Here is a 20413-nt window from a genome sequence, read left to right as displayed (position 1 = left end):
ACTAGCAGCAGAACTGTAAAAAATACTGCCACAGACGTGCAGCTCGAAGCAGGTCAGAACAAGCTAACAGTAGAGCATACTAATTTTCTGCTGAGATACTAGGAGGAATTATATACTTCAGCATATTTAGCAGGACAAGATGGTTTACTATTGTACCTGAACATGCTGGAACTTAACCACATGCTCAAAGACAAAACTGAAGATATGTAACACCATTCCTCTTATCACATATACATCACCTTCTAAAGAGCTAATCTATACTTCAGCATTTTCAAAGTGAATAATGTACTTTCAAGACTGAGTATAATTACAGTCCAAATCAATTTAGAAATATGAACATTAAACAGTTTCCATAGTTCAATATCATTAGAGAAAACAGGGGAAAGATTTGGTTAAAGACGGTACATTTCTGAGAAATGCCAGAGTTTTCACAACGGTTTGTGATGTTGTTAGTAAACTCATAGAGTATCCCAAGAGTAACAGCCAAGGACAGTTACTAACACTGGTACAGACAGTAAGCATTTGAATGAGATGCCATCAAGACCTTTCTCACAGACATCTCACAGGGCAACTTTCAAAGTCTTGTGACAATTATTCTTTTTTTCTTTCAGTTTGCTTAGTTTACTGATCTGCTGCTTTCTAACCCTTTTCCCTGTGTTTACCATCCCCAAGAGAGTCACTTGGGTCCATCTGGCTTTGAAGTACCTATACAAGAAAAAACCTTTCTTTTCAAGAATTGAATCTGCCACTACCAACAATATAGCTGAAATGAGTGGCAGCAATAACCACTTGAATGGAGGCATGCTGACCTGCAGCAGAGGCCAAAAGCTAGAGTCAGGCATTACACCTCTGTAACCCACTGCAGCAATTCTAAATTGCCCTGTATCATTTAAATCAAACACGTGGCCAATCATTAATATTTCTCCTCACTCAGCTTGCTGAGGTTATCAGAGTATGTTGGTTTACAATACCAAACACATCCTTACACATGAAAGCACCTTACAACTTTGCACAGATGGAAGACATATTAATCAAAAATACTTTATTACTCAGTTCCCTGATGTGGATTATCTGCAGCCTTCTCACAAAAAAGGCAGTCTGAGTGTCAGTCTGCATGTCAATCTTCACAGTGAGAGAAACCAAACAGATCAGTCATCCAATCCCTTCTGTATCAGTTTGGCACGATGCGCTTCTGAAATGACAACCTTGAAGGCTATCTGCACTGTTCTCTGCCAGAGGTCTGCATGGCTTAAGGAGTTTCATTTCACGGCTTCTTGTACACAAGGCCGGGGCAGGGGGGAGGGAGCTCCTTCTCCTCCATCTTCCTGTAATACTGGCTTAAAACAATCTGCATGTCTTTAAGACCTCTTCCCCACGTATCCCTGCTCTTCCTCCCAAGAGCCTCTGGGAGGGATAAGAAACATGCAATTGCAACTTAGAGTAAATTCTTGACAGGGAAAAAAAAAAAACTGGAACTCAGTTAATTTTAGGAAGATATTTGAAGAAGGTGTGAACAATGCTGAATGTACCAGTGCAGGACACCCTGGCCCTAAACTTGGAGGTTCAAAGAGAAACCTAGATCTGCTGGTTACAGTGACCTGGCCAGAAACCAGCAGCCACCACTGCAGGGCAGGCAACAAAGAGCCTGGTTGTGTTTGCCAGAACAGAAGAACCAGAAGAACTAGTTTCCACTCTTACCATGCAAAACCTAATAGAAGTCCCAGTGCCCTGGTGCTTTCTATAGGTTGAGGCATTTCACGTGCCTGCAGAGATCAGGAAACCTTCTGTATTGAGCTATTCACTAAAAACAAATACAGAACTTACAGTTAAAAGCCCGAAGTATTTGTGTTCTATATTTGCAGAAGAGCTCATTTTCCACAACCACGTGCAGACATTATTGAAATAACTTCAAAAAATTAAGCTTAAGCATATTATTATAGTTTTAGGAGAAACTCCATCCAGCTCCACTCCATTTAAAAAACAGCTGTTCACAGAATCACAGAATGGTAAGAGTTGAAAGGAACCTCTGGAGATCATCTAGTCCAATCCCCCTGCCAAAGAAGGTTCACCCAGAGTAGGCTGGACAGGAACGCATCCAGGAGGGTTTTGAATATCTCCAGAGAAGGAGACTCCAAAACATCTCTGGGCAGCCTGTTCCAGTGCTCTGTCACTCTCACAGTAAAGAAGTTTTTCTGCATGTTGAGATGGAACTTCCTGTGTTCCAGCTTGTGTCCATTGCCCCTTGTCCTGTCACTGGGCACCACTGAGAAGAGCGTGGTCCCATCTTCCTGATGCCCACCCTTTAGATATTTATAAGCATTGATGAGATCCCCTCTCAGTCTTCTCTTCTCCAGGCTAAACAGACCCAGGTCTCTCACCCTTTCCTCATAAAAGAGGTGCTCCTTTCCCTTGGTCATCTTTGTAGCCCTCCACTGGGTTCTTTCCAGTAGTTCCCTGTCCTTCTTGAACTGGGGAGCCCAGAACTGGACACAGTACTCCAGATAAGGCCTCACCAGGGCAGAGTAGAGGGGGAGGATGACTGTCCTTGACCTTCTGGCCATGCTCTTTTTAATGTACCTCAGGAGACCATCGGTCGTCTTGGCCACAGGGGCACATTATTGCCTCATGTTGTCCACCAGGACTCCAAGGTCCCTCTCTGCAGAGCTGCTTTCCAGTGGGTCAGACCCTAATCTATACCGGTACATGGAGTTATTCCTGCCCCGGTGCAGCACCCTACACCTGCCCTTGTTGAGCTTCATTAAATTCCTCTCTGCCCAACTCTTAGCCTGTCCAGGTCTCGCTGTATGGCAGCACAGCCTTCTGGTGTGTCAGCCACCCCTCCCAGTTTTGTGTCATCAGCAAACTTGCTGAGGGTACACTCTGTCCCCTCATCCCAGGTCACTGATGACTATGTTGAACAAGACTGGACCCAGTACGAACCCCTGGGGAACACCAGTAGCTACAAGCCTCAGCTGGAGTCTTCACCACTGATCACAACCCTCTGAGCTCTGCCACTCGGGCAGTTCTCAATCCACCTCACTGTCCTCTTGTCTAACCCACACTTCCTAAGCTTACCTATGAGTATGTTATGGGAGACAGTGTCAAAATCTTCACATTTCCATTTCAAGTCTGAACTGCCTAAGAACTTTACACAACTATAGGAGCCATCACCTATGTTTTATTCATATGAATAATCCAACAAAATTAATAAGCAATATGAATCCTTAATATGGTAGATCTGAAATTTTTAATAACACATTAGCACTGTTTCAGTGAGCTTCCATGCTAGTCACAACTACAATATTTTCTTACATTAAGCAAACAAGTCTTTAATCATAGGCTAGGCATTTACTCTAGTGAAAACATTTCAGATGTATTTTATAGAAACATTTAAGATACTGATTACATATCTGGTGGTAAAGCTAAAACTTGCAAGTAGAGGAAAAAAATTGAAAGGAATATTAGTATCATACCTGGCAACTCTTCAGTCTAAAAACATGGAGAAAGTAAAAAAAAAAGTATAAAATGTTGATAAACTTAGAAAAGTGTCACTGACTACACATGAATTTTCAAAATATATATTCAGCAACCAAAATTAAGGTACTGTCATAATTCAAAGCCATTAGAATATTTTCTTAACCACAACAATAAAGAAACACTTGCCTGCTAGAGTGTATTAACCTGACAAGCTCAATAAATAATTTTGCATGAAATGCAAACTAGAGGTCACTGCAAGTTTCACCACACATTTCAGATATTTGTATTTTGTATGCCTCTCCAGATGCAGTACAGTTAAAAACTACCCAAAGGTAATGGAATTACTAAGATAAAATTCTGCAGGCATTTATTGGCCATAGGATGGGAGGCAACACTGAATTTGTTTAAAAAACAAAAACTGTTTCTCAATTTGGTATTATCACAAATCAGATTTTCTTCCTGCAACATTTAAAAATATTTACGTCAAGTCCTTTCAGTATCTGAAAAGAACAACCCTGAAGATACAAGCACGATGGTCATACAGGACATACAAAAAGTCCTCAAGGTATTTGAGAGAAGTAACTACAGAAATGAAATGCCTATCTGTGGGCCAAAAGAAGGAGTATTAGTTGCATACCTTTGATGGTTAACTACCAGCTCACAAAAGGACCAGATCATCATTGCTGACAGCTGAGCAAAGACTCACTTCAGTTTTCTCAAAAGCAAGATGACTGGATGGTCAAAAAAGGGATGGGAAAGAGCTCAGAAAATAAAACGTCAGATGTGATCAGATGTCAGTGTGATCTAGCAGACACAACTCATTTTTCCAGCACTCTACTCCCACCTTCCACAGTGACTCTGGGTAAGTTACAAGGAGCTGCATATCAACAGCAGCGTGAAATCTACTGGTGAGAAATACTAAGGAAGAATTTAAGTCACTCAGTGTAATAAGTATATTAGCATCCATTCCACTATAAAACAGAATATTAGGACAAGAGAGATGAGAACAAATAGTATTAGATTATATTTCCATGAATGATGCAAATAATTTACACTTCAGGAGCACAAAAGAAATATATAGAGCCAGTGTAAAATACAGGTAGACTGACTTAAATTCCATTTTAATCTCATAGCAGAGAAACAGGAATACTCATTGACATTCTATGTTTAAAGATATAAAACCCTACACTTTTTGCAAACACCTTCAAATCCTTAGTTATCAGATGCTGAGCGCTATCAAAAAGTTGGACATTTCTGAGCAAAATTGAGAGCTTTTATTAAGACAAGTTGAAAAGTAATTAATCAGTTTTCACACAGAAGGTAAACAATTCCACATTTCAAATGATTCTTAAGTATCAAGTAAATAGAGCTGCTGTTTTTTCAGGATATTTTTCAGCCAAGATACAACAAAACTGACCTTCAAAAAAAACAAATCAAAACAAAAATCCCCACCAACAAAAACCAAAAAAAACCAACCCCAAAACCACAAACCAAGAAATAAACAAAGAAACCTTAAAACATAATCCTTCCCCTCCCCACCCCCCCAACACATCTTATAGGAAAAAAATAATCAAGGCTTTTCATCACCGAGCAGGATTCTCCAGTTCTGCAGCACGGTGAGACAGGAAATCAGAAGCATCCTGCAGGCAACACACTCAGCCTCCGGGTAAAGATAAGAAGGGAGGGAAGCAACAGAAAGCAACTTTCCACTTACCCAAGTTCTCCTAGTCACCTAGAGACAAGTAATGAAGCCCTCTTAAAGGCTTTCTGTTCACTTTGCCTCAAGCCAAATAATGAGCTGTAATTTTAGAGCTTTAGGTGAGAGCAGAGCAGATAAAGAGTAAAATAAGACCGCCCTTGGGTCTTTGCAGAGACTTCTCTGAGAACACTGAGATTAGCATTAGAAACTCAGAACTCAAACCAGGTCCTGTTCTCTTATCACCACTGCTGCTGAAAACTAGCTTTACAAGTTTGTTTAAAGAACTGCTACACAGCAACGTATAATTTCTATTTTAAACAAGCTTAAGACAAGTTTCACCAATACTGGAAGCCAGCGAAAGCCAATAGAAGCATTCCTAAGGAACCGATGTCCAGAGGATTATTTCTTTGCTTTTAGCCCCATTCCTTGCGTGAGAAGGGGTGTTGCTGCCTCCAGCTGTTGAAGTGTTAATGAGGAAAAAAAAAAAAATTTTTTTAAATACTGAACTAATTTTTAAATAGCCTAAAAGAGACTTTATATCTACGCCTAAAGTCACCTCAGCCGCTTGTTTCGACTCCTGCCCCATCCTCTCCTGCACCAGGACAAACTTTTGCACAGCTGCACCATTACTTTTACTCCAACTTCGAATGACAACAAATGCATTAGCGCACTAAAATGTCTCGTGGAGTTCAATCCCATCATTCAGAAGGAAAAACTGTTCTTCAAGTCTTGTACTCTGCATGTTTGACCTTTGGCTAAGGCACAATTGCACATGTCTACACGCAGGTATTGCACTGAGACGCCACTGAGTGACAGTGGAGACTGAACCTTTAGTATCACTAAATCCAATGAGACAGAAAGCTCCAGATTAGTTAGTTACAATCTATTTACTTTGCATAGGAACAAAGAAACTGCCATACCGGATCAGACCATTTAAGCAGAACCCTACCACTTGCAATAACTAAGAGTGATAAAAATCAGACACGGTAGAGGGTGACCCTCTTCCAAAAGTACTCTCAAGCCACAGAGCACAGAAGAGGTAGGCAGTGAATTTTCTTTCACAGCAGTATCCAGCTCAAACTGGAAGCAGAAAATTTGGTTTCTTATTTAAGCAGTTGAATTGCACCATTTCCTGCTTTTCATGTTTATAAAAACATGGTTGTGGCAGAATAACTAATCCTGCACTTGGGTATGTAATAAGTCACCTACACCAATTTCAGACATAAATAAATGTCACTTAAAGGGTCTTAATTTTTTAAAAGAACATTGTTAAGGTTGCAGAGAAGGAGGTGCATTTTGCCTTCATGGATTTCCCTCAAGTCACAAGAAATCATACTACAGTTATCACTGAACTGACTGTTCAGATCTTTTTATATAAATCAAATCAACATTCTGCCAGTGCAGATACGGGATAAGAGGTCTGAAGCACTTTATGTTGAAGCCACATTTCCTAAAAAAACAACTCCCTCCTACTCTTACAGTGACATAAAAAGATCGCTTACAATGTTCAGAGCTTTTAGTGAAAATATTTGCTTTACTGACGTGACAAGCAGAATGCTCCAGAGATTAAAGAAAAAAAGGTAATATTTACATTTAGGAATTAACAGCAGAGTCAATTTCCTTTCTCTGCTTCATTCTGAGCCTCATGCAGGTCTCCCAGCATAAACAGAAAATCTATTTAAAAAGAAAGTAACTGTAATACCAAAGAGCCTGATAGGGGGACTTTGGAGCAAGCACAGTATCTTTTAACAGTACATCCTTAAGGAAAATACAACTACTGTATTTAAAAACAGAATAGAAAACATCTACATAATACATTATTTTGATTATGTCCTTCAGTTTGCCTCTTAATAAATGTCTGGGCAACAGCTGCACACACAAGTTTAATATGTAATACGCTAACTGTTACTCACATACAAATTAACCTCTCTCCTTCAGCTAGAACAAGTCAATTAATATTACAGTAAATGCAGAGACATGTTTTAAATTCCTGATACTGCCTGACAAAGTTGTACTTTGTCTAACGTGTCTTACTGGTAACATGACATACAGAATTACCAAGATACTCTACATGAGCATTTATAGGATATTTCTGAAGAACCATCACTATTAACATTGCCGTGTATTTTCAACCGTACTTATGATAAATCCAAAGTAAACTATCTCACTAAAAATACTAAAGAGAAAAGCACTTGACATTTAGTATTTTCTATGATTCGTTAACATTCCTAGTCGACTATCAGAGAGCATTTAGGAGAAGGATCTTAACTTGTACACACACTCAAAACACTGACTTGTCCAAATGCAGGTACTTAAAAGTAAGCAAAACTTGTCCATGTGAAAGGAAAAAAATTCCAGAGCTCTGTCATTGCTGCTGTGAAACTGACTAGCCGGGGCGGATTCAGTGTTCCAGTATTGATGTGGCATATATTAACCTTCCTGAATCTCTAATAGAAGCCTAACTCACACCTGCTATCACGATGAGTCTTGGAGCTGTTTTAAAGGTATCCTGACACTGATTCTTTATTTTCCTTGAAAGTCGTGAAGCTGGTTACAATCACATTACGAGATACAGTACTATAATCTCAGTACTTCATAGAGGCAAAGATAGTGCCAAGAGTCATAAAAAACAAGGTACTTGATAAATTCATACATTATCCCCCCCAAAAAAAACACTTAAGATTTCCCACCAATCCTGCTGTAAGTATAGAGGTATTTCTTATCTGTTACGACCACACCGTGCCGAGTATTTTTATGCTGCCCTTGAAATAGACCAAAATCCATCTGAATTGCTGAGAATTCGCATAAACAGGACATTGGTCTAGAAAACAGTTCTTATTACAGTAGTCCAAAGATAAGTCAATCTTTAAAAAATATCCTTGAGGTTTAACTGACATAAGACATAACTAAAAAGAATATGCAAGTCATGTGCCCAAACTGGAACTGGATTTCTTATGAGGTTTAAATAAACCTAAACTTCACAGTCCATATCATATACAAAAGAAATCAATATGAAATTGTCAACTTCACATCAAAATTACACCATCACTACTGTAGTGCCTTCCCACACACATACCAGTTAGACCTAGCAAGTGCACGGTAAAGCTGAAATGTGCTCTGAAGTACTTAAACTGCTTCACCACGGGCATGACTTCGCTTTCATCCCAAACACTTCTACAGATGTCAAAAAGGCAAGAACATGGGCAGTTCCGTAAAACCTCAAGAAACCGGACTTATCAAGTAATACACACAGAAGGCAAATATGAGGTACGAACATCAGGGCACTAAATGAAACCACTGAAATCTATCACCTAGACTAAGCTGCCACAAAATTACTTTCTCTTGGAAAAAGACTTGGAAAGTCTTTCCCCCTTCCCTTAGTAAGAATTAAAGAAATCTGTTCTGCAATAACACCATGCTGCAAATTGGAATTTAGACTTTGGAGAAGTCCTTTAAAATAAAAAATAAAAAAAATTACTCAATTTTGTGCAGCAAACTGCCAGGACCGTGCCGGGAGCGGCCAGGTGCTGGGTGAGCCCCCGCAGCGGGGGCAGAGCCACCGCCCGACCCCACCGGGCTGCGGGCCGGGCCGGGGGACTCCGCTCGCCCCGCACCGCCGACCCCGGCCCCCGCCGCCCCCCCGAACTCACCCTTCAAAGCTCTCGGGGACTCCGGCAGAAGTTAAACACAAAAGCACCGCCCGCACACACACCCGGCCGCCGGGCCCGCGCAGCCCGGCACCGCTGACAGCTGCGGGGCGTCCCCGCCGGGCCGGGCCGCCCCTCCCTCACCCCCGCACCAGGTGCCCCCCAGGCACCCGGGGGAAGGCCGGACGGCGGGCGAGGGCTGCCCGCCGCGCCCCAGCGCTGCCGCCCGCCACCCCCGCATCCGCTGCCGGCCCGCGGCCAAGCGGCGGCCGGGCGCCCGCAGGGCGGGTACGGGGCGCCGGAGCCCACCCCAAGGGAAGAGCCCCGCCGCTGTCACCCGCCGCCGCCCGAGGTCGAGCCCTGCCCACCCCACTCCCCGGCATCCCCTCACCTCCCGGGGGGGGACGGCTCCATCCTCCGCTCGGCGGCGGGGTCGGTCCCCGCCGGGCTCCCCGCCGGCAGCGGCTCCAGGAGCTCGGCGCAGCGGCTGGGGGAGGCAGCAGGGCTGGCGGGGCTGGAGCGCGGCGGCCCGGGCAGGTGGTGGAGCAGCAGCGTCTCAGGGGGCTCCGGCGAAGAGGAGGAGGAGGAGGAGGAGGCGGCCGGGGCGGCGGCGAGGAAGAGGGGCGCCTCGGGCAGCCGGTCCAGCTCCACGCTCCGCACTTTGCGCAGCTGCTTCCGTCTCCAGTCAGAGCGCTGCTCCCGGCAGCCGCCGCCCGCCTCCCGCGGGAGCCCCCCGCCGCTGCCGCCGCCACTGCTCCCTGCCGCCGCCGCGCCGCTCTTCAGGCTCCCGCAGGCGGCGGCGGCGGCCGCCTCCGCGCCGCCGCCCGAGGATAATCCCGACGACGAGGTGCGATTCCCCGCCGCCGCCGCCATTTTCTCTGGCGGGTCACATCGGGCTGCGGCGGATCGGGGGGGAGAGAAGGGGGGAAAGCCAGCGCTCCGGCCCAGCTGCGGAAACGGCGCTGCCTGCGCAAACGGCGTAGGGAGGGAGGGGCGGGAGGCGAGTGCGGATTGGCGGCGGCGGGCGGTGAAGGGCGGGGCGGGAGGCCTGTAGGTGCGGTGGGGGCGGGGCCGCGCGGCGCCCCGCCCCGCCCGCCCGCCCACGCGCAGGTGTTGGCGGTTGGAGGCAGCCGCGCCCGCAGCCGCCGCTCCTCAGGGGCAGGGCCGGGACCGAACCCGTCCCGTCCCCTCCTCTCCGTCGCCGGGTGGCCGGGCCCGGGAGGCGGCGGTGGCGCTGGGTGGGGGCAGGACCCCTACGTCCCCCCAGGGTGTGGGAGAGCGGCGGGGGCTCCGGCGCGCACAGCCGCCGCCCTGTGAGGAGCTGAGGCGCGGGGAACACCTCCCCGAAAGTCTGGCCGCCGCCGCGTCCCAGCTCGCAGCACCCCGTCCGTGTGCGCCCTCTCCTCGGCGCTCCCAAAACTTTCCTCCCCTGGAGCCGGCCGAGGGGCGAGGAGGGGGGGCGAGGAGGGGTTTAAGTACCAGCGCCGCAGCGAACCGCCGGGGAGTCAGTCGCTGCTGCGCCCCATCTTACCTGCTCACTCCTCTCTGGGGTTAGCACGGAATTCAAAGCACATCCTTGCTCGCAGCCTTCGCGCGTCCTTCCCCGGGCTGCCCTCACTTGGCAGGCGCCGCTCCACTCCTCCTCAGATACTTTTCCATGTCTGGAAACTACTTAGAATCGTTAATGTCTGGCCGGAGCGCACCCGTTTCCACAAGCGCATACGTACATACACACATTTAGTTTAGATTATAGCCTGCCACATATACCTACCGCTGCGGCTGTTTCCCGAGGGACTGGGAGGGGGAAGAAAGGCAGGAGACATCACATGACCAGAACCCTGGGGAGGTCCAAGTAAAATTTTCTCTTGGTCTAGATTTCCACCCAACCACAATTGGGTGTTTTCGCTTTCAACCTCCGAGCTGGTGAGAAGGGACTTAAAACTTTGCAAGAACAGATGGGTGTGCGTTGCTGTCAGAAAGGTGCTGTTTTGCTGCAGTTAAACAAGCCTGCCGATTTGAATGCTGATTTAATCTGAGATGAGGAAAGGAAAACTAAATGTTGCTAGGCGTACCTGGTTGTTTTCGGGATGGTGTGATTTTGCATACAGTAGAGGTCACAGGGTCCAAAGCACTTTTCTTTAGCTGAATATTTTAGGCTTATTTCTCAGAATTCGCTATGGATCCCCCCAAGTGTAACATTAACCAAGTATCTTGACAATGATTATTAGTACAGTCACTTTGCTGGGATCACTGCTTTGACCTGAAATACTAGTTGAGTGAAAATTATCTCCTAAGAGAAGCAGATTCTTTCTTGCCTTACATGTGTGATCAGATGCTGACCTAAATGTAGGGTCTTTGCTGAAGGCTGTGATGACCAGACTAGAAGAGGCCTTTCCCTCTAGACTTGCAAGACCACAAGCCCCAAGGAGACTGTTTGCACTCCATATAATTGCAGAATAGTATCAGTATGCAGGTGGCCTCAAGGTCACACAAAGTGAATCACGTAGATGGTCTGTCAAGATCCCTCACTGTAACTACCCTTGTGAAGGTTTTCAGTGAAGGATGCTGTGAGAAAGTGAGTTGCATTAATTGTCATCTTGTAAATAGTGTACCTTTGAGATAGATAAGCAGGTCATCTAAATATTCTTGTAATCTACAACTCAGGGTTGTACATTTAAAGGTGAATTAATTCTGAATTTCTTAAAGATAGTATTTTACACTTATTTAAAACCTTTACTATAAACTGGGGACAGTTTTCTGGAAGATTCCTAAACCAAGCCTTGTTGTCAAAGTGAGGATGTTACTAAATGCAGCAAAGAACAGAGCAAAGTATGTCCTTTGTAGAAGCAGCAGGAGATTAGTTTCATGCAAATTCTGAAGCAAATGGTTGAAATTAACTCAAATTATTACCAGTTGTTGGCAGTGTAACCTGCATGTACACAGGATCCTCTAGTCTTCAATAGGAAAAAACCCCAACAAACAATGCCCTATTATATCTTTTTGAATATTCCTCTCTGCCATAAAATCACATTCACAGAAAAAAACCCACCCAAACACTATGTTTTTAAAGTATTCTAAACAGAAATGTAAACCAGCTTTGTGAATTTACTAAACACTTGTCACATGGAGAAGGAATATAGCTTTGAATACAACTGGTTAGAGAAGGGCATAGAAAAGAAAAAACAAATCTCAAACAAATCTAGGGGATAAGAGCACATACACACCCTTTCAGTCTGACAGAATCCTAGGGGACACCTCTCCCAGAGTGCCAGGGCTCCAACAAGGCTCAAAGAAGAAGGAAACTTGGGAAATTCAAGGCAAAATGTCAGAGTGGCAATGGGGTACTGAGGAATGTGCATGTGCACTGAGGTGAAATGCTTTCTGGAAAGCAGCTAAGAACGAGGCAAAACATGAAATCCAGGGTCAGTGGGAGGCACCAGTGTAAGAAATAATTAAGCACGGACAAGTGCTGTCACCATCCCTTTTAAGGCGCGAATTTGCCTTTTGATTAAGGCAAGCACTATCAAGGTTTTGAGTTACTTTCGGGTAGGATGGAACGTGGAAAAACCTCACTATGTAGTCATTAACCAATATATGGCATGCCTTATAAGGGCTGTTTATCCCCTGATTATTGGCTGAAATTTAACTCTAATAAATTACATTTTTGCCTATGATCCTTATATTCACCTTATTGTTTCAAATGGATGTTTCTCCACTCTGCTTTGACCAGGCCAGCACAGTAGCAAACAAGAAAACACCTGCCATGGCTCACTCCAGAATGGTAGGTGATGCAATGCCTGAAGGCAACATAGATTTATGCACAATATAGAGGCTCTACTAGATGTACTAAATTCTGAAATCAGTAATTGAACATGCTGACTGACATTTGTGTTTTCTTGTAATCTGCTCTTAAAAATCCTTTTGCACTTAATCAATGTGAGTTGACCTGATTGTAGAAAGTATAAAACTTACAGAAGAACTCAGAAAGATACTCGTTTGCCTCTTGCAGAGATTATTTCTCAGTCTATCTAAAATGCAGCTCTGGAGGGTAACACAAGGCTTTTAGCAGTTTTCAGTGGGCCTGTTTCCCCTAAGTCATAAGTAGTGGCACCCAGGCTTTGTTATGAAACAGAAGCCTTTGGCCTCAAATTAGCATCGTGCAACATTTGGAACATCAACTGTTGTACACAAAGAAACTTCTGTTTGGGAACACACTAAGTTTTTGCAAGCCAAGGAGTTTCCTTGTTGCACAAAACCTGTAACAGTGTCATGAATAACCAACAATTTTCAACATGCTAGAGATAGGAATCTGCCGTGCCCCTGAATACATAACCTAGGCATCATCATCCACAAACAGAAAAAATATGAGAGATAACACAGTCCATAGCTTCTGGTCTTGACTAAACATGCAAAAAGTGCTTTAAGACTGTATACAAACTAGATTCTCCCCATCTTGTTCTACTGTGTAGAGAGACTTATCCCCACCTTGATCTTCCGTTCATTCTTTCCATCGTGAGAAAGGGAAAACAAACCTGCTCCTAAGCCATAGTCCTTTCCTGTTTACACTTCTGTGCAGTGGAGAAGCCAAGCACCTAAATGAGGACATAGAGTCTGAGGTCCTTTCATTCTTGCTTCCTAGGACCTGCTGAAAATCTGCTGGTGTCTGTGTTGCCCGTAGAAACACTTTGCCATCTTTCTGATACTCAGTTCTTACCTCATAGCATAACATGTGCGCCTTTTAGAAGCGATTCCACCTCAGAAAATCAGGATACCATATCACTTTTCAGGAGAGAGCAAGCCAAGTAAAACCAGAATCTGCTACAGGGAATTCTATAGGTTTAGTTCAGATACTGGCAATGTCTAGTCTCACTGTTATTAAGTATTTTTCTTACTGGTTTAGCTATTAATTTCAGCATTGATTTCCATGGAAAATGTGTTTAAAGATTTCTCCCCTCACAAATTAAGTTCACACAGAACTCAACTTCTTTTAAAAATGTATTTTGGATCCACAAAGCTTGAGATTACATTTTGACCTAGGTGTCAGACATATTATATAAGAAGAGCTGTATTTAAACCTCCCTTTTCTGCCAAAGCACATAGTGACAGTTCTGTTTCTTTTTAAGAACTAACAATACTGATGTTTCTTCTAACAGCCCTGCACTGTCCAGTCACATTCATCACAGTTATCAATTTTCTTCCCACAGCATCTACTCATGAGCTGGGGAAGCGTTTTGATCTAATCACCATATGATCCAAAGCAAAAAGGTGATACGTATCCGAAGAGTTTGCAACTTAAGTATGAAAGACTGACAAGGAACAGAGCAATCAGCAACCCAGACTGCAGTCCTTGTACAGCAGAAATCTGTCTGCTACCTTGATTTTTTTTTTTGTCACTAGTTTGTACATCTTGCATTACTACTAAAATCAGTTCAATTTGTGACATCAGGTAGTCTTTAAAATACCAATACTTTGATGTTTAATTTGGATATTCTTCCTACTTGTGCTACAGTGGATTTTTCTGAGCTCAAATAAGTCACCATCCTTTCATGGCTCAATTTTTCCCAACTGTAGCTGGGTAACAAATATATTTACCTACCTCAGGCCTGACACAGTACTGAGGGATTTATCATTGAGTTTCCAGGTGAAGCCTTGCTCGAAGGAAGAACAGTAATGAAGCAAGCAAGACATTTCAAACTGCTTCTCATACATCACTTGTGAAGAGCTACCAAAATTATTGCAGCCGTCAGCTCTTTTTCTTATATTCTTCCAGACTACTAAATTGACAGCATAGCTCTCACCCAGATTAGCAGCTACGTCTATTGTAAGGGCCACTATCTGTTCCCTCTCCAGGGCAAAGCAACTGTACCATTTCAGACTCAGGAGACCAGCAATAGCTTAGTTTTCCTTTATCCTACTGCTACCACTGTTTGTTACAACTCTTTCAGGCTAGGCGTTTATTATTCCTTCCCTTCTGTGGGACAAAGGCACAGGGCATAAGCACAGCTGTTAATAAACTGCAGAAGATTTTCTCCACTGGAAGGTATAGATTTCAAAATTACAAGGGAACAGATGCAAGAGTTTCACTCTTATTTTTTGTCTGGAAGGACAATGTAGCAACCTACTGAAAGGGAGCGTGAAGGGTCAGGACGGAAGAAGGACCACCTCCTCACTCCCACCAAAGAGGACCCTGCAGTTATTCTTTTCTTCTGCCTGCAGCTCTGTCATCCTTCTTCTGCCAGTAGCAGAATCACACATTACCAACAATAAACTGCAGTTACCAGAGGGCAGTAACATGACAACAGCATAAACATTCAACCACCAGAAAACATAAAACCAAGGCCAAGTCTTGTTGGTGTGTCTCAGCATGGCTGTGGGCTGCGAACCAACAGTCTCGCGTGATTGGTATATCCAGCACATACCACACAAGCATTATGAGGATCCCATAGAAGAGGGGCAGAAAAGAGTGACAGAATTTGACAGCTACCTCTGGATAACTGCCTCCCTAAATAATCACCAGACGGGCAAGGAACTGGCAAGAACACACTCCACAAAGTACCCTACTTGCTTTCTCCAGAGCCGGTGCATATCTGAATAATAATTTCTGGGTGCGGTAGTGGCATCCAGCCTGACACATTCTCTCCCTCCTTTTTATTTCTGTTCATCCCGCCCTGCTCCTCTAGTAATACTGTCTCTATGCTTCAATTGCCAGCAGTGGTGGCAGTGCTGTTCCTTTTCCTAAATCCAGCAGGCAGATCTGCCAAGGCCCTTGCATCTGTCATAGGGAGTAAGAAAACTCAGCAGCGACATTAGTGCCTAGTTCATCACGTGATCCCTTTATGCCAAGCCTGTCATCTTTCTGGCACTGTGGCAGCTTTTCGCTGTAATGATGGCAGAGAGTCCACAGATCTTAAAAATAGTTACAGGATCTTTTATGCCAAACAGTCAAATCTCTGTCATAGCCACCTTTTTAGAAAAGGCCACATAATTTTTTTCCTAGGGTCTTAAATTTAAGTTATTTCCTCCAGCAGTAATAGTAGGTGCAATGCTATTTCATTGCTTCTGTGCCAGTGACAGTCCCTGAGAATGGTGGTGCCAAAGCCACTTGATCACAGTGTCCCAAGCTATTATCTAAACTAAGCATCCTCTAAAGCCAGATGGTCTGGACAGGAGCAGTAAGCATTTGCCTATCGTGAGACAAAATATTTTAAGCATTGTATTCCTTCAACAGTCTTCTGTGTATACACAAGTAAATAAGAGCCCAGGAGTCATAAAAACATTTCCCAGGAAGATTCTGGAAAAAGAAAGATTGAGCCGGAGAATTCTGAGGAAAGTAACTTTTCAGTCTTAGTATTTCATTGCTATTAAACCAAAAGCCTTACCTTTATATTGCATGAGCAGCTGGCTCCCAAATAAATATGATGAAGTAAAATATATCTTTGCAAAACAAGTTTCTTACCTTTCTCAAGATCTGACCTACTGATAAAAAGATATTTCAAAAATATTCTATCTATTCCATAGTATGAACCTACTTACTGAATTTGGTTGCTGCTCCTGGTGTTTATTGATGCTTTATATCATAGCCTCCTTTGCTACATCCTGTTCATTTACAATTTTTATGATGTTTGTAGAGACTAATGAATCTCACCTGTCAATAAATCATCCGTAGATAAATCCTCTGCTTTCTGCATACTTTCCTTCTCTTAGATACTGAAATTACAGAAAATAGGTCTTGTATTAGTTGATCATCTTTAACACTTGCAAAGTTAATTTTCATGTAATATAAATACATGTATATACTATAAATAAATGTATAACATATATATGCTGCTTCTTTAATAGTTTGGGGTTATGTTTAGCAATTTTAATTTTCATGATTTTATTTCATCCCACTGATGTAACCTAAAAACATTATCAGGGTACAAAACTGAGCTGACTCAACATGCTCTACATGTTCTCACCATGAAAGGCCTTGAGAAGCAAAGAAGGACCTTGACAGAGATGATGTTTGTGTGGATTTGGGAGAGGGCATTAATTTAATGCTTGCCAAGGTAGGATACACAATTTATTTTGACAGATTGCCTATCTTCCTTGTTCTTTGTGGTTTAAGCCAAAATTTTTCAGATTTTGAACAAAGGCTTGCAAGTCTCAAGAGCACAACTGACCACTCTACTGTTGAAAGTATTCACCACGCAAACCACTTCCAGTGAGTTGCGTAACTGCTTTTCAAGGATGGCCTTAATCAAGTTTATCGTGCACGATACTAAGAGTGCAAGTCAGATCACTTCAAAAATACGTGTCACTATTTTCCCTTGAATTTCATTAACAAATGAACGGAACTGCTGCTTTTAGTTTCCTGTCCTCTAGACACAAGATTTGGAGGTGATTTTATTTACAAATGTTATCACCAATTTCGTTGTATTAACTTCATTAGGTAGTCTCTAACATCTTAATCATAAAGCTGCATGAACTGTCTGCTTTGTGTTGAAAAGAACAATCTCCCTTTTAATTTCTATCCAAGATAAGAATGTGTATTAACACATTTACATATTAGTCACAGAAGTCTTGAGATTATAACTATTTGTTTGCGCTGTTTAACCAGAACAAAGGATCCTTTTCAGGGTGGTAACATACCTTTCAGTCTACAGTAAGAACTACTGCAGGCTCCTTTCTAATAGCTTCTTTCACCCTCTGGATCATTCCCCTGTATATTTTAAGTATCGAGAGATACCACATTTAAAAATAAAATACAGGGTGAAGAAGCTAAATAAAGAAAATAGCACCTCCTCTTATTTTTGAGTTCCTAACCCCAAAACTTTTGAGTTATTCCCAAATTCCTTTGTATGTTCTAACTCCCGTGTTTACTATGACTTGTGTCAAAATATATTTCTTCTTTTTTGCAGAGAACTCAGATTTATTTGGGTTTGGTTCAGTGGAAGTGCTTACACATGATTGCAGCAACATTTTAAGTATGGGGAAAGCCCAGTTCTCCATGTTAGTCAAGCTATGGGCAGACATTAAACTCATTAAACCCTAAGAAAAGTTACTTTTCTCTTCGTTTGTTAAAACAGCCTCATAGTTTAGGTTAATCCTTTATTCTTTTATCCTGCCAATTAGATTTTAATAAAGTAGATAAATAGATTGCCATTCACTGCATCATTAATCAGTATATAGGTCTATTCTCTCCCTGACTAGTAGAGTCCTTGTTCTTTTCCACATTTCCAAAAATCCCTCCAGATTTTTGAAAATCAACTTTGGTTTTGGGAAACTTCAATCTCAACACAATGGTCAGATATATATTTCTATAGAGCACTACACATGTCCACCAGAAGCTTTTCTTTCAGGCTTTGAAGTAATTCAAGTAGGATTTGGAGTAGTATATACACTACTATATGAGAGTCTAGATATTAAAGAACATTGCAGCTCATTTTTCTGCCATTCTAAATTATCCAATGTTTGAAGGAAGCTGAAGAGCATCAGAAAAACATGACTCAAGAAAATTATGAAAGAAGAATGGCACCAATTGGAAGTGCCTGCAGAAAGACAAAAATTGCGGAAAGATAACTGTTTTTTAAACTCAGAATTTCCCCTAATATGAGTGGTATAAAGCAACTTATTTATGTCTAAAACAAAACAGGACTATTTCTCTAACTCATGTGAACATGTGTGTTTATAAGTCAACAAATGTAAAATTCTTTGTACGTAATTTTCTTTCCCTTAAAATTATATTTGATTCTTATTTTCCATGCTAAAACTGTTACTGATGACAGCATATTGGAGAGGTATGTAACATAAAGCTCTGTCTCCTTCCTCCTTCCCCCTTTTTTTAAAGTACTGAAAGAAGAGAAGCTAAATTCCAATGCATTTTGATGATGTCATGAAAGCCGTAGTTGTAGCTATAAAAAGCAAATGTTTCTATTTCCCCTGCCCCCAACAAAGCATGAGATAAATATCTACTATTTGGAATAATAAAGATTCATATTTGAGACTTAGCCTAGCTTTATAACCCTATCAATTACTTTGTTGAAAACTATAACCAAAAGTAGATTTGGTGTCAGAAGCATGTTACAGAACTGCATGAGGGTGCTTGTAGTCTGTCTTGGTACATGGAAAGGCATTCCAAGCATCTTATTTTAGTAATTGTAGCAAAGACAACAAAAGCTGTCCTGAGATTGAAGTGTATGATGCATTCAAAGCGTGTTCATTGGGAATATTCGGAAGGTCGTAGGTCTGAATTCCACTGATGTCTTGCATTCTAGTCTTGCTGCAGAAGATGGGAAAGCATGAATGAAAATTTTTCTAGTAAGCTCTAGCTTACCGTATGATTTTCTGAGTATTTTGGCATTCATTGGTCTAGAAAAGGTTTTACAGAGCACCCAAAATTACAGAGAAGAGACAAAATGTGCCCACCTCTCCTTTGCAATCTCAAATAAGCTTTTGTCCAGATGGTTCAGCTCCTGCTAAGGTCCCTGGGACCAGTGAAGTCAACATCTGCCTAAAGTCCTTTCTTGCCCAGAACCCAGCTTTAAGGGTTCTGGATCTTATCCCTGTGAGAGTTTCAAGTTTAGAAGAACCTCTTAAAAGTCAAAGGTATTTTTATCTAAATGAAGCAAAGATAAATCAAAATACTATGTGTCATCCTCCCATGTGTCTAAAGAAAGCTGTGTGGCATATTGTATTAATACTGATATGAAGATCTCCTTAAGCAAAGCATTCATTGCAAGGTAAAGTGTTAAGGTTGCCCCTCACCTTTAACACTAATTCTCTGAGTATCCAGACTGTATTTGTATAACACCAATTTGTAAAGCACAGACAAGTGAAACAGCTTATCATCACACAGAAAACTCATGGCCTAAGCTGGAAGTGAAATCGGATGAGACCATCTGCTGTGGTCAGTAGGTACAGGCATATCTCCTTGGGGAAAGATAAAAGACATATGGGACTTCCATGTCATGGCGTGGGCTTCCTCTTTGCCTCAGCAACAAATGTTTTGAAGAGAGAGATCTAGTGCTCTGTTCAGTGCTTCTTAGTCTAAATGCTGTGGGTTGCAGTTAAGATAGTAGGTTGGCTAGGTATTGTTTCTCTCAGATTCAAGCTTCAAAATAGTCTTACCAGAATCCTTACAGAACAATTTAAAGCAGAATATGTTTAACTGTCTTTGCTGTGAACACATGTATTTTTCCCACAAATTAACAGAAAGTCATCCAGGACTGAACTAATCAATCTAGGCCATTACACTCTATATAATTTATTCCCTCTTCTTCTTACAGTAAAACAACCTCACATTAATATTTTTAAGCTCTAATCATTTTTTGATAACATAAGTCAGATAAGGGGGTTTGTGGCAGCATGATAGTGAATCACACAGCTTTTTTCTCTTCAAGAACATGCACAAAAATTACAGCTCCTATCACAAGACATGTTGGACATTGGACATGTTTCAATTTTCAGTAGGTCCAAGTAGCAGAAATCATGACAAAGGGGCTAGGAAGTCTGCAGAATAAAGAGGCCGTGGTGGTCACGCCCTCCCTCCTCTTTGCCTGCACTGGGCTCAGCAAAAAGCAAACCGAGCTGGCCAAGAATGAGTTGATTC

General features: G+C 42.5%; 1 protein-coding gene across 1 annotated transcript in view; it reads right to left on the bottom strand.

Annotated features, from left to right (window-relative positions):
- MAP3K1 (mitogen-activated protein kinase kinase kinase 1) overlaps positions 1-9806 on the bottom strand; it is a 56458-nt gene extending 46652 nt beyond the window's left edge. The window contains exon 1 of the mRNA XM_074166038.1: positions 9215-9806. Coding sequence (XP_074022139.1) covers positions 9215-9696 — 482 coding nt within the window. The 5' untranslated portion in view covers positions 9697-9806. The remainder of the gene's footprint in view (positions 1-9214) is intronic.
- Between the last annotated feature and the right edge of the window lie 10607 nt (positions 9807-20413).

The sequence above is a fragment of the Numenius arquata genome, chromosome Z, assembly GCF_964106895.1.
Source record: "Numenius arquata chromosome Z, bNumArq3.hap1.1, whole genome shotgun sequence".
Lineage (NCBI taxonomy): Eukaryota > Metazoa > Chordata > Aves > Charadriiformes > Scolopacidae > Numenius > Numenius arquata.
The sequence above is the reverse complement of the archived record's forward strand: the minus strand, read 5'-3'. Positions and strand labels throughout refer to the sequence as shown.